The sequence below is a fragment of the Camelina sativa genome, chromosome 13, assembly GCF_000633955.1.
Source record: "Camelina sativa cultivar DH55 chromosome 13, Cs, whole genome shotgun sequence".
NCBI lineage: Eukaryota > Viridiplantae > Streptophyta > Magnoliopsida > Brassicales > Brassicaceae > Camelina > Camelina sativa.
In genome coordinates, this window is record NC_025697.1 from 5493666 (window position 1) to 5510754 (window position 17089).

The following is a 17089-nucleotide window of genomic DNA, read 5'->3' on the forward strand; positions in this document are numbered from 1 at the left end:
ATATTATAATTTCATAAATCAAGACTTTATAATTGTCGATTCCTTCGCCTCCATGGAAAAGTCGGATCTTAGACCAATCAACTTTGGCAATTAATGTATAATAGTCAAAACGGTTTCGAAAGAACGTGATCCCCAAGTCACTGCATCAGTTTTTTTTGCATAAAGACGGAAACAACCTCGTAACATATCATCTATGGAGATTTATGATATACTCATATCTTAGTAATACAGAAATAACCCATGTCGGTTTGTAACACAAGATTAAGCATCACAAATACTCACATACATTTTAAAATTCTAAATCGCTTTTTTCATCATCACTTCTAAAGAAACCATGTCTCCTCTTTTGGTTGGTCCACCAGAGATCCGTGATCCCAGCTCCCTCGTCCCAAACCCCGTGAGAGCTTCTGGCCCAAGCGACCCATTCATGGACGCGATGGTCTCAAACTTCAACTCAACCAGAGTCAACGACTTCTCTACACCTCCGATGGGCTACACACCGAGAATAACTCCGCCACGCACCTCTCCTCAGGAAACCCCTGCCTCGATTTCTTCTTCCAGGTTGTTCCCTCCACGCACAAGTCAACAATAGATAACCTTCTTAACAAGGCTTGGGACCACGACGCCTTGACCACCCTCAAGCTTATATGTAACCTTCGTGGAGTCCGTGGCACCGGGAAATCCGACAAGGAAGGGTTTTACAAGGCGGCGTTGTGGCTCCATGGTCGTCATCCCAAAACCCTAGCTTGCAACCTCGAGTCTCTCTCTAAGTTTGGTTACTTTAAAGATTTTCCGGAGCTTCTTTACCGGATTCTACGAGGAGCTGAAATCCGTAAGATCAAGAAATCGCAGTACCAGAACAAAGGCAAGGCATCTCGAGCTCGATTCGCTTTCCAATCCTCGAAAGCCTCTTATGGTGATCGTCGTGCTTGTGGAAAGGGTCACAAATGGGATCGCCATGGTAGTAAAAAGAAGCGGGAGGCGACGAGAAAACTAGGGATAAAGAACGCAGAGAAGAGGAACCAACTGGAGAAGGCTAGAGCGAGTTTGGAGAGGAAGAAGACGAAGGCTTCAATGGGCAAGGACGCAATCACAAGATATTCTCACGATCCTGACTATAGGTTTCTCCACGAACGTGTCTCGGAGCTATTCGCAGATCACCTGAAGAAAGATATGGAGTTTTTGACATCCGGAGAGACTAACAAAATCTCTCTAGCGGCTAAGTGGTGTCCCTCTCTTGATTCTTCTTTTGACAAAGCAACTCTTCTCTGTGAGAGCATTGCTAGGAAGGTCTTTCCTCGTGAGTCATTCCCTGAATACGAAGGCGTTGAAGACTCTCACTACGCGTACAGAGTCCGTGACCGGCTAAGGAAGCAAGTTCTTGTTCCTCTCCGTAAGACTCTGCAGCTTCCTGAAGTGTACATGGGAGCAAAAGACTGGGAGTCTCTCCCGTACAACCGTGTAGCGTCAGTGGCGATGAAGTCTTACAAGGAGATATTCTTGAACCACGGCGCAGAGAGGTTCCAGCAGTATCTTGACGATGTGAAGTCGGGAAAAGCAACTGTGGCCGCCGGTGCTCTGCTACCTCACGAGATAATCAGAAGTTTAGAAGACGGAGACGGTGGGCAAGTCGCTGAGCTGCAGTGGAAACGAATGGTGGATGATCTTAAAGAGAAAGGTACTTTGAAGAACTGCATGGCAATCTGTGACGTTTCGGCATCTATGCATGGTGACCCATTAGATGTTTCCGTCGCTCTTGGTATGCTCGTATCTGAGCTATCTGAAGAGCCATGGAAAGAAAAGCTTATAACTTTCAGCACGAAACCTAAAATGCATTTGGTGAGAGGAGACGATCTGTTTTCAAAAACACAGTTCGTGAGAAATATGCAATGGAATATGAACACTGATTTTCAGAAAGTGTTTGACTTGATTCTGAGAGTGGCTGTAGAAAGGAAACTGAAGCCTGAGGATATGATCAAGATGGTGTTTGTGTTCAGTGATATGGAGTTTGATGAAGCGTCGAAGCGGCCGCCGAGTTATCGGAACAGTGTACCGTCTAATCCGAGCAATGTGTGGGAAACGGATTATGAGGTGATTGTGAGCAAGTACAAGGAGAACGGGTACGGTGAAGCTGTGCCGGAGATTGTGTTTTGGAACTTGAGGGATTCGAGAGCTACGCCAGTGGCTGGAAACAAGAAAGGAGTGGCTTTGGTTAGTGGGTTTTCCAAGAATTTGCTGAAACTGTTTTTGGAAAATGATGGAGAGATTAATCCGATGAAGGCCATGGAGGATGCTATATGTAGAGATGAGCATAAGACACTAGTTGTAGTTGACTGAAAGGTTTTGGTTTTATTTTGGTTTTGGCTTTTGTTTACCTAATTATGGGCTTTTACATTTACGTTTTATCTTTGAAAAAAAAAAATATCTGTTAATAAAACTTATATTACATTTTTTTGGGTTTAGCAAATTTATATCCCTTACATTTTTGTTTTATTTCTTGCTAGTTTCGTATCTAAGTACACAATGGAAAAAAAAAAAAAAAGACTCATGTACAATTTGTAAACAAGCAGGATATGTTAACCAACAAAAAGCATATATATATTCGAAACTTGGCAAACCTCTCAATCTATGAAATTAGGAAGGAAGAAAATAAGATTGTAATTGGGTTTTCTAGTTAGAATGGGCCTTGTATAAACTATGCAAACCGTTGACCCAGAAAAAACAAAAAACTAAACAGAGCATAATCTCTTACCATTAGTACTGTCAAAGTCAAACCTAATGAACCCAACCCAAAAAAACCTTCCAAGCTTAAAGTTTCAATATACAGAGACTGGGCCTAAAAGACTCTCTTCGGAACAAAATTTATAATTTGAAAATACATTGATTAGCAAGTACAGTAGGTAGATAAGAGGGGCAAATTAGTCAGTTTTAAAAATACATCGACATTAAAATCGCGGCTCAGCACAGAGAAAACGTGAGATAACTGAAATAAATAAAAGCCTTCACTTACAAGGAATAAAAGAATAAAGAAGACGTATTGACTCGGATAGAGAGAGAGAGAGAGGCAGAGGTTAGAGTTAAATCAGAAGAACGTGAACGTGAGAAGATGAAAACGAAAAAACCCTAAGAAGACTTTCTGAATAAGTAAGTGCGCTTTGCCTAGTGATGATGTATTGACAATTAACTACTACATCTCAACACGTGAACGACATGCATCTTAACTCTTTCTCTTTTATTTATCTCTTTGGCCATCAAACTTTAAATAGACAGTCTTGAACAGTAACGTTGAAAGTGTATTTGTTGAAAATTCAGTAAGACTGACTATATAATATGTGATTTGGTAATTGGTATACTAGTAAGTAGTATAAGGTAAAACTACTTGGGTTTTAAAAATAGAAAATTCATTAGGGAAATAAAAAAAACATAAAAAGAAAATGGAAAAGAAGAACATGTTCGGAGAAAAGTATACAGATAAAAAAAGACTGGAGTAGAAAAACGTATAGTGTCAGAAGGAACCCAATGTGATAAACAGTAACATAATAAAAAAAACATGTTTGGATAGTCAGTCACCACATATGAAAATATTTTTAAAACAATTAACTATGTTCATTGGACTTCCGTTATTTCCGGGTAAAAATAACAACAAAGAAATATCTTCTTTCTGCGTATAGCCATTACAGTAAGAAGGTCTATGAACAATTCAAACATGTGTTTTAAATCATTAAATTAATGAAAGATTAAGAGGAGGTTAGGGGGGAGAGCCTAATAAAAACAAATTAAAGAAAGAAAAACAAAAAGAAAAGAAGAAAAAAAAAGTGGATGAGTACTACTACTTGCCCAGCCCCAATTGTGCCGAAAAGAAAGAGAAAGCATGAACCTCGTGCGTTATTATTATTACTATCAAAAGACGGGTAACATAACATAAACTCCTTTTTAAATACTATCACATGAAAAATCAAAACAAATCCTTTTATTCCGAATCTTCATTATTAATTAACTTCCTCTCTCGCGCCTCTCTCTCTTCATCTCAAACATATTCATCAATTTATCTCTCTCTCTCTCTCTCTCTCTCTCTCTCTCACCCTCTCTGTCTCGGATCTTTTAAGAATTTTAAATCAAAGAAGATGACTAGAGGAGGAGCTACCGTTGAACTTGACTTCCTCGGAGTCGAGAAGAAGCAAACCACCAACAAAGCTCCACAGCCTAGGTTTCAGAAATTTCTCGATCGCCGTCGTAGTTTCCGAGGTTTGTTTCTTTTTTTTTTTCCTGAAGAGTAACCAATTTTTTTTTTTTTTTTTGGTTCTATGTAAAACTTTTTTTTAATAATAATCAATTTAAATAATTTTTGCAGAAATGCAAGGAGCGATTTCAAAGATTGATCCGGAGATAATAAAATCTTTGTTAGCTTCCGGCGGTGGTGGTACTGAGTCTCCTTCTGTTCCGTCTACTCCAAGAGAACATCAACTTCAGATCCCGATTTCTCCGGTCCACGCGTCTCTCGCCAGGTACGTAAAAACNTTTTTTTTGGGCGCTATATATGAGGGAAAAAAAACAAAAAAATTGAAATTCAAAATTTCGAAAAATATTCTTTTAGGCAAAGTACGGAAGCTGTCTCTGGAACCGTACCTATGACTATTTTTTACAATGGAACCGTATCCGTGTACCAAGTGAATCGTAGCAAGGCTGAAGAGATTATGAAGGTCGCTAAGGACACAGCGGTCTCGAAGAAGGACGAATCATCGACGGAGACTGATCTTTCGGTAATTACTCCGACCACTCTAAGACCAAAGCTCTTTGGCCAGAATCTAGAAGGAGGTTAGTGATAACAAAAAATAATAATTTACCAAAGGGTCATCACGCTAATTAATTAAAGAGTACTGTTCTATGCTTGCAGAGATATCGTTGCATGTAGATGTTTTGTTGTTAGTTATTAGGGAAGATTTCTTTGCTTATTAGTTTTGAATTAGATGTTAGACAACAAAACAAAAAATATGTTGAAAGAGAGTCCTTAAAGTTCGTATTTAGATAGTTATGGAGGTATACGTATAAACATATGTTATAGTTTCTGATGATATATTGAAACTGATTTTTGTGCGTGTATGCAGATCTTCCCATCGCAAGGAGAAAGTCATTGCTAAGGTTTCTAGAGAAGCGCAAGGAGAGGTAATTTATTATCCAACAATCCAAGGATTACTTATTACATCAAGGTTTTTATTTTTCTCCTTTTCTCTGTGTCGACCCTTTTTTTTAATTTTATTTATTATTACCCCATGGAAATCAATGATTACATGTTCTGTCTCTTTTTACTCACACAAAACTGTAGATTCCTCTAGTTTGTTCAACAAATCACATGCTTCTTTCTAGCTCTACGTAGATAGACATTGGAGATAAGTAGTATAGTACTTTATAATTATACGTAGGTCATATAGGAACTTTTTTAAAACGCGTTGACTTCGACTCTTTGTTTGTGTTTGCTACACCGACAAGTTATTCAAAATACATGATTCGTATTATTAATGATCATGAGGTAATGAGGAGAGAATTGAACATTTGTTTGTTTGTTTTTATATATTGGGACCGTATAAGTTACTAGAAAAAAAACGCGGTTTCACATTTTCTTTCTCTTTTTTTCGTCTTTTTGTGTTTTCAGAGTAGTATCGACATCTCCTTACTATCATCCAACATCGGCCTAAAAACGATCTCTTTTTTAGATTGGGACATGGACCAAATTTGTCTCTTTCACCACTCTCCAAGACTTTCATGTTCCTTTTGCATTTGGCTTCTTTCCCAATCTCTTTGAAATTGATGGGCCTCGCTTCGTCGTAGCTTCTGCGTATACTGTTTCCACGACACGTTTTTTAGGAGATTACGTTTACCTACTACTAAGATTATATACTTATATATTGTTTTTTAAAGTGTTTATTGTCTTTTAATACTTCTTATTAATTAAGCAGCTCTATTCTATATCGTGTCACTACTTTTGTTTAATCTTTTAGTAAGAAAATGAACACGCCTCTTTCGGCTTCTCGTGAAGCTTCCGTGAGTATTAAAAAGAAATGTGCTCATCATGCTTCTTTAATTAATTATATTAGTTGGTCTGGTCGGCTTTGTCCTTATTAATATAATGGATTTGAGTTTAAGAAACACGTGAGTCCTTAGTTAATGCGACCTAGTCTAAGTCTTGCCGACTAATGTGTCTTTTCACGTCAGAAGTCTTAAGTCTTAAGAGTTTGGTGGAATCTGTAAATTGTCAAGATGCTGAAGAGAAGGGATAAACTGAGCCTACTTTGTGTGCCTTTTCATATGACCATGACTATTGTCATTGAATAGTATCCATCACTAGCCACTAACATTGGCATGGTTGGTCCGGATTTAAGAAACAAAACCGAAATACCATTTAATGTCTCTTTACCGCTAATTGTAAATCATGTCTCGTTACAATTGAAACAAATTTCTGGTATATTGTGCATACGACTTTTTGGTTACATGTTTTTTTCCCTGTATTTTCTACAATTTTTTGGGTGTTGTAAATATTTGTGTTTCTTTTGTATACATTTGTATTTCATTTTTGATATTAGAACGACTGTAAATAAGTGTAATGGAGGTCGAGTAGCTGAATTCATCTTCTAGAATTTTACTTACCTGATTTTTTTGTATTCTAGTAAACTAAACCAAAATTTGTCATAGTTAAAATGAGAAAACAAAAATTTAGTGAAGCTAAATGGACCAAGCCAAAACCTAAAATCCAGAGACTTATTCTCTTCGTTGATTATTATATATATCCTCGTAGTGGTAACATCTTTGCTGATCATTTTGCGAAAAGTGCAAAAGATCCCGAATTCTGTTTTTCCCATGTAAGTTTGACGGTTTTTTATCGACTCTCTCTAGCAGAAAGTTTTTAATAGTGAACTAGTATATAGAATTTAGACGACAAAAAAACAAAAAAAAAACAAAGAAAAAAACAAAACAAAACTGAATCAATGTGGGTTTAAATTCGGATTCATTATGTCCATACTAAGTAAATTGTAAATACGCAAAATGAACCAACAAATAAACAGAACGCTCAAAACCTACAGAGAACTTGTGAGCTACATAATTTGAAACTAAGGTCATCATTTTTGACGACCATCTAGCTTCGTATATACTTGTTGCAAATTTGACTTAAATACAGGGTCAAAGCTCGAAGGTTACATACACTTTTTAAAGAGTACGTGGTCAAAACTCTAGCTTGTAGATCCCACACAATTTTTTTTTTTTGTTTTTTTTTTGCAACGATAGATCCCCACACAATAAGAGTTCGAATACTTTAGATCAAACAAAGAGAGTTAATTATTATTGTTGAATTCATGATTTAGTTTGAATATATTGGTTGGTCTATTATGAATATCTAAGTGTCTGGTATTGACTTCACAAATTTCTTGATAATCATTAATAAGTTAATGTTGAATATAACAATTAAGTTAGGTTTGTCTTGAGTCAATCAAAGTATCCGATCAAGGTATAAAGGATATGCTTTAAAGGGTATATTAGCATTTGGTCGTATCAATCCAAGAGGCTATCACAACTTTATCTCATTAATAATAAGAAACCATAATGATTACGAATAGAATCAACTTCATATATCAGCACAGACATAATGAAACTTCAAACACCTTCATCATCACCAAACAAATACTGAACTATCAGATTCACATCAGCTAAAGTAATTCGATACAGAGCTAACTAATTTGTACAAGTACATATATCAGAATATCTTGTAAATTTTGATATTGCTAGAAGACAATTTAATCGGCAAAACAGAGAGAGAGAGAGAGAGAGAGAGCTAATCACCAAAAACATGATAAAATTGTAGAAACAAATAAGAAAATAAAATAAAGTAGATTGAAGAATCGGAGCATCAGTTTTAAAAAGCTCGATTTATATAATCCGCATGGTTAATCGGAGAGCACGTTGTAATGCAAAATATTCATCATCTGCTCCGATTCCTTCAATCAATTTTCATAAAACATTTTTTTGTTTTTCCTTCAAAGAGAAAAAGACAAAACCTAACCACATACGCTAGCAATCCTAGAATCGAGAAATCATAACTACGAAAAAACGAATCAATGAAAAAGCATGAAGAAGAAGACCTAACTAGATAATGATTCTGTGAGTCTGTAAGACCATTTTTACTCGAGAAACGGATGAAAATTTCTCAGAAAATTAAAAAAAAAGAAATTATTATATATATTCATTTTTTAATAGGTGTACCAATAAGTAAGTGACACATTTCTATTTAATTCTGAGAAACGGTTCCCCCAGTCCTCCAGCAAGGATCGATTACTCCTGATTTCTTTTCTCTCTCTTCTTTTTATTATTTTTTTATTTAAAGTAATTTCATGAGTAACCCTTAGTAATCATGCCCTAAGGCCAACAAAACCAAAGCTCCATTTTATAGGTGACGACTTGGAGAAACCCTAGTTTCAGTTTAGTTATCGTATTAGGGCCACGTTTGTCTCTTGGGCCGGCCCATGTCTCATTAACGTTTTTGATTGACTTAAAAAAAACACCAATTCGGTTTTGTCCAGAATTCGATTCAGCTGGGATAAACCGGTTTTGAATTAACCGGATTAGACACTTCTCCCCTCCTCAGTTTCGCAGTTCGTATGATCAGGTTCTGTAGAGCAATCCATGTTTCAGAGAGTCACAGATTGATCCAATGCAATCGTATTCGACGATGTGGGTTATCTGTTCAAGCCGCCGTGTCGGCATTGGATTTGGATTCGGATTTGGTAGTCCCTGGCTTAGATTCTCATGCTTACGGCTCAATGCTCCGTCGCTGCATTCAGAGAAACGATCCTATCTCAGCAAAGGCTATTCATTGCGATGTATTAAAGAAAGGAAGCTGCTTGGATCTTTTCGCTACAAACATTCTATTAAACGCTTACGTGAAAGCCGGATTTGACAAAGATGCGTTGAAGCTGTTCGACGAAATTCCTGAGAGAAACAATGTCTCGTATGTTACTCTCGTTCAAGGACATGCGTGTGAAGATCCCGTTGGTTTGTATTCCAGGTTGCATCGAGAAGGTCATGAGCTTAACCCACACGTCTTCACCTCCTTCTTGAAGTGCTTTGTCAGTTTGGATAAAGCTGAGATTTGTTTGTGGTTGCATTCTCCTATCGTTAAGCTTGGTTTTGATTCCAATGCTTTTGTTGGAGCTGCGCTTATCAATGCTTACTCTGTATGTGGTTCTGTTCATAGTGCAAGAAGTGTTTTTGAGGGGATTTTGTGCAAAGACATTGTTGTGTGGGCTGGAATTGTGTCTTGCTATGTAGAGAATGGGTATTTCGAGGATTCTCTTCAGCTGCTTTCTTGTATGGGGATGGCTAGTTTCATGCCCAACAACTACACCTTTGATACGGCTCTTAAGGCGAGTATCGGGCTAGGTGCGTTTGATTTCGCCAAGGGTGTTCATGGACGGATTCTAAAAACTTGCTATGAGTTGGATCCTCGTGTGGGTGTTGGTCTGCTTCAGTTGTATACTCAGATCGGAGACATGTCTGGTGCTTTTAAAGTGTTCAATGAGATGCCAAAGAATGATGTGATACCTTGGAGTTTTATGATTGCTCGGTTTTGTCAAAACGGTTTTTGCAACGAGGCGGTTGATCTTTTTATTCGAATGAGAGAAGCTTTTGTTGTCCCTAACGAGTTTACTTTGAGCAGTATTTTGAATGGATGTGCCATCGGGAAGTGTTCTGGCTTAGGTGAGCAACTCCATGGTCTTGTGGTCAAAGCTGGCTTTGATTTTGATGTCTATGTCTCAAATGCTCTCATTGATGTATATGCCAAATGTGAGAAAATGGATAGCGCTGTTAAGTTATTTGCTGAGTTATCAAGTAAAAATGAGGTGAGCTGGAACACAGTCATTGTCGGGTATGGGAATCTGGGCGAAGGAGGAAATGCGTTAAACATGTTTCGTGAAGCGCTCAGAAATCAGGTGTCAGTAACTGAAGTAACCTTCTCAAGTGCTCTTGGAGCTTGTGCTTCTTTGGCGAGCATGGAGCTCGGTGTTCAAGTTCATGGACTGGTGATAAAAACCAATAATGCCGAAAAAGTTGCAGTGAGTAACTCATTGATAGACATGTATGCAAAATGTGGTGATATCAAATTCGCACAATCTGTGTTCAATGAGATGGAAACAATAGATGTAGCTTCATGGAATACATTGATCTCAGGCTATTCGACACATGGACTGGGCAGCCAGGCATTGAGAGTCTTTGACATTATGAAGGATAGTGATTGCAAGCCAAATGGGTTAACATTTCTTAGTGTTCTTTCTGGATGCAGCAACGCAGGATTAATAGATCAAGGTCAAGATTGTTTTGAGTCAATGATTCGTGATCATGGTATTGAACCATGTTTGGAACATTATACTTGTATGGTCAGGCTTTTGGGAAGATCAGGGCAGCTTGACAAAGCAATGAAGATGATTGAAGGGATTCCATATGAGCCTAGTGTTATGATCTGGAGAGCACTGCTCAGCGCCTCGATGAATCAGAACAATGAAGAGGTTGCAAAGAGATCGGCAGAGGAAATACTAAAGATCAATCCAAAGGACGAGGCAACATATGTTCTATTATCAAACATGTACGCAGGTGTAAAACAATGGGCAAACGTTGCTTCCATTAGGAAAAGCATGAAGGAAAAGGGTGTAAAGAAGGAACCAGGTTTAAGTTGGATAGAACATCAAGGAGATGTGCATTTCTTCAGTGTGGGATTATCAGATCATCCGGATATGAAGCTCATAAATGGAATGCTGGAATGGCTTAACTTGAAAGCAACACGAGCCGGTTATGTTCCTGATCGGAATGCGATCCTGCTCGATATGGACGATGAAGAAAAGGATAAGAGACTGTGGGTTCACAGCGAGAGGTTGGCTTTGGCATATGGGCTTGTTCGACTGCCATCTCGAAATCGCATACTGATCATCAAGAATCTACGAATTTGTTCGGATTGCCACAATGCTATGAAAGTTATATCAGGTATCGTACAGCGAGATCTTGTTATCCGAGATATGAACAGATTCCATCATTTTCATGCTGGAGTCTGCTCTTGTGGTGACTACTGGTGAATGGAAGCAGACAACATAGACACAATATCTCAACACTTTGTCTCTTTAATGGAACATAGGTACATTGGATAACACAAGGACTGATAAGATTTTGCACATGATACAGTAAGAGTATTAGTCAGGTCAACTACACATATAAAGGAAAGCGAAGAGCTTAACCATTGACTCAGACTCATACAAGCCTAGAGACTAGATATCACAAATAGATACAGGTTTTCTACAGAATATGAAACTCAGCACATCGATACAGAGATCACATATCCATGTCGTCAAAGATCTCTTCATCTTCTCCATAAAGAGGACTGTCAGCGAGAAATGCATCACTTGCCAGGTTACTGCAACAAACAGTTTTCGAGTTGGAAAGACTTTTAAAGAAGAAGACAGTGAAAGAGAAAGGCAACTTGGTAAGATTACAATCATCTAACCTCGTGCAGCAGAAACGGAAACCTGCAACACGCTTCAGTTTTCGGTTGTAGAATAAGAAACAGAAAGACCATCTGGATTTGACCCAAAAGAAATAAAGGATGAGGAAGCAGCCTTTTAGATGACAGTCAGGCCATAGCACATCTGAGTAAGTGAATATATAAATAAAGTTGTTGTAACTCACATTGCTCCTTCCTCGAGGAAAGGATCAGCATTAGGATTTGGGTTGTAAACATATATCTCACATTCAGCTAGTTTTACGACCTGTATCGTTCACATATGTATGATTTACTTCTTTTCCATTACTCTTGCCCTTTTTCTAAAGTTCCTTATTACAGGGAACTTACCTCATCAAGAGCCTTGTAGATTACCTCAAGCAGGGAACCATCCTCATTCCTCTCAGCCCATTCCTATCAGTAGATATGATAATACTTATCATATACGCATATGTACATAAAATATCTATCGACTTGGATCACTGAAGAAGGTCAAAGTGATTCTCCCTCGCAAAAACAAGCCTTTTTAAAATTTCCATCAAACAGAAGATAGTTTAACACTTGAATACCTTAGAAGCTTCAGACATATAGTTGTTAAAAATCTGCTTAAACGTGTCCCAGCTTTCCTCGGAAAAAAACTGATGTGCTTTGACAGCGCTGGAAACCAAAAAAAAATAGAGAAACAATGCGATAGTGACAAGAGTTATATAACATAGCTGTATTTTATTATCATGTTCAATCAGACACTTCACAACAGACAACTGGTTAGTTTATAGATTTTTGGGAAATGGAGAGAATCGAACTCTCAACTCCTACAGTTCTATGAACCGTTCGTCAAACCTTATGACAACACTCCCATACAGATATTAAAGGGCGGATTATATAGCGGGTTGCCATGTCGCCCAAGAAGCTGACAATGACATTACCCATAATCCCCCCTCTTCAAAAAAAGTTTACAACACACAAAAAAATTACCTGAAATCGTAGTCTGGATACATCTGATAGAGTGTAAGAACCAAGTAGATCAAAGCTTTTCGACTGGAATAAGCAACAGAATATATTCATGAGACATATGACATATCTATATCATAAAAATATGGTTTTAAAAAACTCTGTAAGTAGAAGATTTTATTACCTTGACCTGCTTAACAAGAGATCAACGGGTGAAGAGGAGTCAGTGTCAGAAGACTTCCCAAGATAATCGAGCATCTGAGTTCAAATGAACCGAAAACAATAAAACAACATTCCAATGATTGAAGTCCAAGTTTGCAACAGCTAAATTCAGATGGAAGAATAGCTTCATAGAGTATCAAATTACCTCATTCTCCAAACTAAGAGACAATCTTTTATCAGTTCCTGCATGTTTGCCTATCCAAAAAAAATGAACAATAAATTATATTTCTTGAAAGCCCAGAAGAAAAATTGACCCTGAGAGTAAGAAGAACACAAACAAGTGGCTTACATGAATAAGCTTCCAGACAACCTTTGATAGTTCTTTCCCCGAGATTTAGATCACCCATAAACATATTCAAACTGGATTGTAAAGGTGTTTAAAATCCATTTAGAAAAAATTGAAACTCATAGTTCATCACAACACCAAAAAAAAAACAAAGCAATAATAACTACATTTTGACCCAATTTATATAAAGAAGAAGTGTAACCTGTCAAGGTTTGTGTACTCCAAGAACTTCATGATAGCAGCAAAATGCTCCAGAAAGACGAGATAAACCTAAGATTTTTTTTTTTTTTTTAATACAAAAACAGATCATATGCAAAAATTATTACAGATCTCTCAGAACATAAACAACAAGTTTTGAAATTAGCATTTCAAATTACTAGAATAAAAGAGCATAATAGGAAAGAATCAGACGATAGCATAATCACCAAACTCAATCCGAAACCCTAAAATTCAACTAAAAACTGTAAAATACGAAATTGAAATGAAGAAAAAAAAAAAAAACGGAATCTTAAAACTACCAAAATTGAGATTCCATTACCGTAAAATGTTTGAGAAAAAGCGGCAATATAATTTGTGTAATTCGAAATTCCTATAAACTCGAGAGAATGAAAAAAAAAAAAAAAATACCTGAAAATCTTTTTAATGTTCGCGGAAATTGCCCCGTTTGTGTTACGATCTCACACGTGCCAAAAGATGCGGATATGCTTTGGTGTCTATAATGGACAGCGAAGATCTGAACTGTGTGCCGTTTTGATTAATGCTTTCTCATGGGCCGCCGTTCGATTTTGGGTCTTAAAACTGCGTGCTGTTTTTTATAATATTCCATGGGCCGTCCACGTTGACAAACAATTTGCAATCAGTTGAAGTTTCTTGCAGGGGAAATAAATTTGTTATTATAGTATTGACTAGCTGTCATGGGATGCATTGAGATTTCATGTTGCCTAGTCGAAATGAGTTTTTTTTTTTGAAATCCAAACAGGACGGCATTACATGATGGCCTCAATTTAGGTGGACGACTATTTGAACGTGTTAATAAACCATATAATATACATTCTGTAAGTGTTTCTTTTGTAAGCAATAAGACGAGTTAGGCATCCTTAATTTGTTTCTCATCAATCTCTTTTCTTACTGTTATATTTTATTTTATTTTCCATGTATTGACTCTGAATGGTTACACTTACACCTTATGGAGTAGACTGTAGTGAATGGGCCAAAATTTACACTTCAACTCTTGCTATTGGAATTTACGCTATGTATCTGGTTTCACCAAAATTTATCACCCAGCTGGCCTTTTAATCGTGTGATTCCCAACTTATAATTTCGTGTCTGAGAGCTAATAAACGGGAAAAGTGAGCCCATGTTTCAGCCGAAACCATTATTTACCACCACGAACAAAGGCTGACATATTTTAAATTTTCAAAATTATAGTGTATAATCCTTAACATTTTCGTGGAGTAAAAATAAAATAAAAATAATGTGTACTGGAAAAGCAAGTAATGAAGCACATTTAAATATAGGATGGAAGTGGCAGATGGTCATGATTGCAATTCTGGATGGACACTCTCTGTGTTATAGGCTCCATGCGAAGTCAGCATCCGACGAATTATAATTTTAGCTTATGGTTTTCTGTCTTACTTCGTTTCTTGTCTTTTTATGTCTTCCAAATATTCTCTCTGTATAGTATATACTAATTATATACAAAAGACAGTATATATAAGACATACTATCATATGGTAAGTCATTAATGTAAAACAAATTGGGCGGCATCCAATAATATGCAAACCATGAATAATGATAATTAACTGGACCAAATGCACTGATTTATGTACAATTATGTGTTACCATCTAAATATAAACATGAAAAATATATGTTGTTGACAAAATAAATGATAGTACTATATATAATTAGAGAGGTGTTATATCAATGTTGCATTGTTGCTATTATATGAATCTCATTTTCAACAATAAGTGACCGTTGGAGTGGAGGGTTAGGTAAAGGAGCCACTCATCAGGTAACAGCCCTAGCTGCAAGATCTATTTGGAAGTCACAATTCATGGTTCAATCCGGCTTTATTTTCTGTTTTTTTTATCTCTTCTTCATATATAAGTTATATGTATGAATTTGTGTTTTGTATGAGCTTTACAATAAACTTTTGAGTCCATTTGAGTCTGTGTAACCATTTTAATTCATGCTATTAATAGCAAAAACAAATTATATATGACATCTGTATTGCTTTTTTATTACATGGCGAAAATAGTTCATTCTTAACCTAGGCATGTCATTATTTGCATTTTTGTGTATGTAATTTAGTATAATATACTAACATGAGAAATTAAACTAGAAAATATTGCGATCAACTTTAATCAATGTCAGAGAATGAATACCTAGTTTAGTGGAGTTTATGTATTATTTTTTTGTTTTTAAATGAAAATATAAAGAGATGAGAATCCCGCGTGGGCCGCAACTTGAAAACATGAAAAATACTTGGAATCAAAGAGAAGTAAGTTGATACAGAAATTTGGTTTGACCATTGAACGAGAGAGTTGATAATATTCTATGTATGCACATGTATCGGTGTATCTATGCAGTTAAATTTTATAAAGTAGAATATTCGTTAAGACGTGAAGAGGAAAGAGGTGGTTGTAAATAAAGGGGACATGCAATGCAGAAAGAGAGAGAAAGTTATGTTTCTTTTACAACATTGGAATGATAACTCTTCCACTCAACTTCACTATATGCCTCAAAATTTACTTGTCCCAATAAGCCTGCCTAAAGGCACCTTTCTTCCCAATATGCATGTCCAAATTTATACACAAAACAACAAATATTCGCATAAGAAGTATGATGATCAAGCGATACTGTTACTTGTACTATATTCTATATATCTTCTTCTTTTTTGTTCTCAAAAATGAATTCCATACAAGCAAAAAGCAAGCAATCACATTTTTGCTTTCCTTTCAATACAATCTTCAAGTTTCTATTCCAATTTTATCTTATCAGATATGAATCTAAGTCCACTCCAATAAATATGTGAAGCGATGATCATTTGTTTCGATTATTTAGCAACATGTTAGCGGTAAAACCAGTCTACTTTGTGATTTGGACTATACGATTCCGTCACTAGATCGAAATTCCATCTCTAGAAATGGATCACCGGGCCCGGGAAATTCTCAACATGAAATGAAGAGATTCTTCCATATTTGGTTGTTGTTGACCAGATTTATTTTTTCAATCCTCATTCAAAACAAAAAAAAATCGCTAGCTGTTCTGTACATGTAGCCTCTGTTAGAACATCATATGTACTATGTATTATTGCTTCAAAATAGAACACCATGTTTTAAACACAAACGTACACCTGAGAGAAAAAGATTATGCAGTTTGTATGTCGAAGTATAATTTCTCAAGTTTGACAAGAAATCTATATATATTTCGGGTCATTTAATTTAAACTATAAACTCCGCACCTCATATTATAGCAAACAAACATCATTACACACAAACCATCTTCCAACCTCAATTTATTAGTGCCTAAAAGTACAAACGATCGATCACCTAGCCAACCCTTCTCGTCATTTCTATTTTCAGTAATTATCTTGGAAATAAACAAGAAAAGGACCAATCAATCTTTCTTTTAATTAGTTGTACTGTATATCTGAGATTTTTTCATTACCCTTAATTGGCGCCATTCATAATAATTTTGTTACTATGTATAGCTATTTATATATTATATCCTATTTTAAAGGCAACTAGAATATATAAAAATCCCATATATAAAGTCTGCCGAATAACTCATCCATGTATTTAGAAAGATTAAATGGCATTAGTCACGTTGACAACAACAAAATGAACAAACCATATATACCAAAGTGAAAGAGTCATTGTTTGTGTACTCACCCAAGCACAAACAATGTTACATAATTCTATTTCTGGTGCATCGTTCCTTAATAGTAACAAGAGTAAGATATTATAAAATTTTATAACTTTTTGTTTTGAAAGACAAAAGGGATACAGCTTTCTTTTGTGTGGTTTGATTCAAAGGCTAAGTCATTTCATGCCCCATGCAATGTCACCAGAGGCCACGCCTCTCAACCTTTTCACTT

At 36.3% G+C, this 17089-nt stretch overlaps 3 protein-coding genes and 1 pseudogene across 5 annotated transcripts; 3 read left to right on the top strand and 1 right to left on the bottom strand.

Annotated features, from left to right (window-relative positions):
• On the top strand, positions 87-2452 carry LOC104735318 (annotated as a pseudogene).
• On the top strand, positions 3959-5969 carry LOC104735319 (protein TIFY 9-like). 2 transcript variants are annotated; one of them, XM_010455078.2, is made up of 5 exons: positions 3959-4245; positions 4352-4505; positions 4595-4815; positions 5106-5207; positions 5651-5969. In XM_010455078.2, the coding sequence occupies exons 1-4, from the start codon at positions 4125-4127 to the stop codon at positions 5165-5167; spliced, it is 558 nt and encodes a 185-aa protein (XP_010453380.1). In that variant the 5' UTR covers positions 3959-4124; the 3' UTR covers positions 5168-5207; positions 5651-5969. The 2 variants fall into 2 exon arrangements, with proteins under 2 accessions (XP_010453380.1, XP_010453379.1); XM_010455077.2 differs by having other exon boundaries at positions 5106-5163.
• LOC104735321 (putative pentatricopeptide repeat-containing protein At5g13230, mitochondrial) lies at positions 8561-11144 on the top strand. The gene has a single exon (XM_010455081.2). It carries the CDS (start codon positions 8646-8648, stop codon positions 11109-11111), a length of 2466 nt encoding a protein of 821 aa, XP_010453383.1. The 5' UTR covers positions 8561-8645; the 3' UTR covers positions 11112-11144.
• LOC104735320 (repressor of RNA polymerase III transcription MAF1 homolog) lies at positions 11137-13693 on the bottom strand. Of its 2 annotated transcripts, none has more exons than XM_010455080.2 (11): positions 13617-13693; positions 13192-13259; positions 12993-13063; positions 12849-12898; positions 12666-12739; positions 12506-12568; positions 12100-12187; positions 11882-11944; positions 11719-11798; positions 11537-11608; positions 11137-11446 (listed from the first exon to the last, which is right to left on the bottom strand). In XM_010455080.2, the coding sequence occupies exons 2-11, from the start codon at positions 13221-13223 to the stop codon at positions 11365-11367; spliced, it is 675 nt and encodes a 224-aa protein (XP_010453382.1). In that variant the 5' UTR covers positions 13224-13259; positions 13617-13693; the 3' UTR covers positions 11137-11364. The 2 variants fall into 2 exon arrangements, with proteins under 2 accessions (XP_010453382.1, XP_010453381.1); XM_010455079.1 differs by lacking the exon at positions 13617-13693 and adding an exon at positions 13528-13608.

Coding starts and splice junctions, on each gene's coding strand:
- LOC104735319 (XM_010455077.2), top strand. CDS start 4,125: ATGACTAGAGGAGGAGCTACCGTTGAACTTGACTTCCTCGGAGTCGAG. Junction 4,506..4,594: donor GTCCACGCGTCTCTCGCCAG/GTACGTAAAAAC, acceptor ATATTCTTTTAG/GCAAAGTACGGAAGCTGTCT. Junction 4,816..5,105: donor TGGCCAGAATCTAGAAGGAG/GTTAGTGATAAC, acceptor GCGTGTATGCAG/ATCTTCCCATCGCAAGGAGA.
- LOC104735321 (XM_010455081.2), top strand. CDS start 8,646: ATGATCAGGTTCTGTAGAGCAATCCATGTTTCAGAGAGTCACAGATTG.
- LOC104735320 (XM_010455080.2), bottom strand. CDS start 13,223: ATGAAGTTCTTGGAGTACACAAACCTTGACAG. Junction 13,064..13,191: donor GAGTACACAAACCTTGACAG/GTTACACTTCTT, acceptor TTTACAATCCAG/TTTGAATATGTTTATGGGTG. Junction 11,945..12,099: donor ATATGTCTGAAGCTTCTAAG/GTATTCAAGTGT, acceptor ATCTACTGATAG/GAATGGGCTGAGAGGAATGA.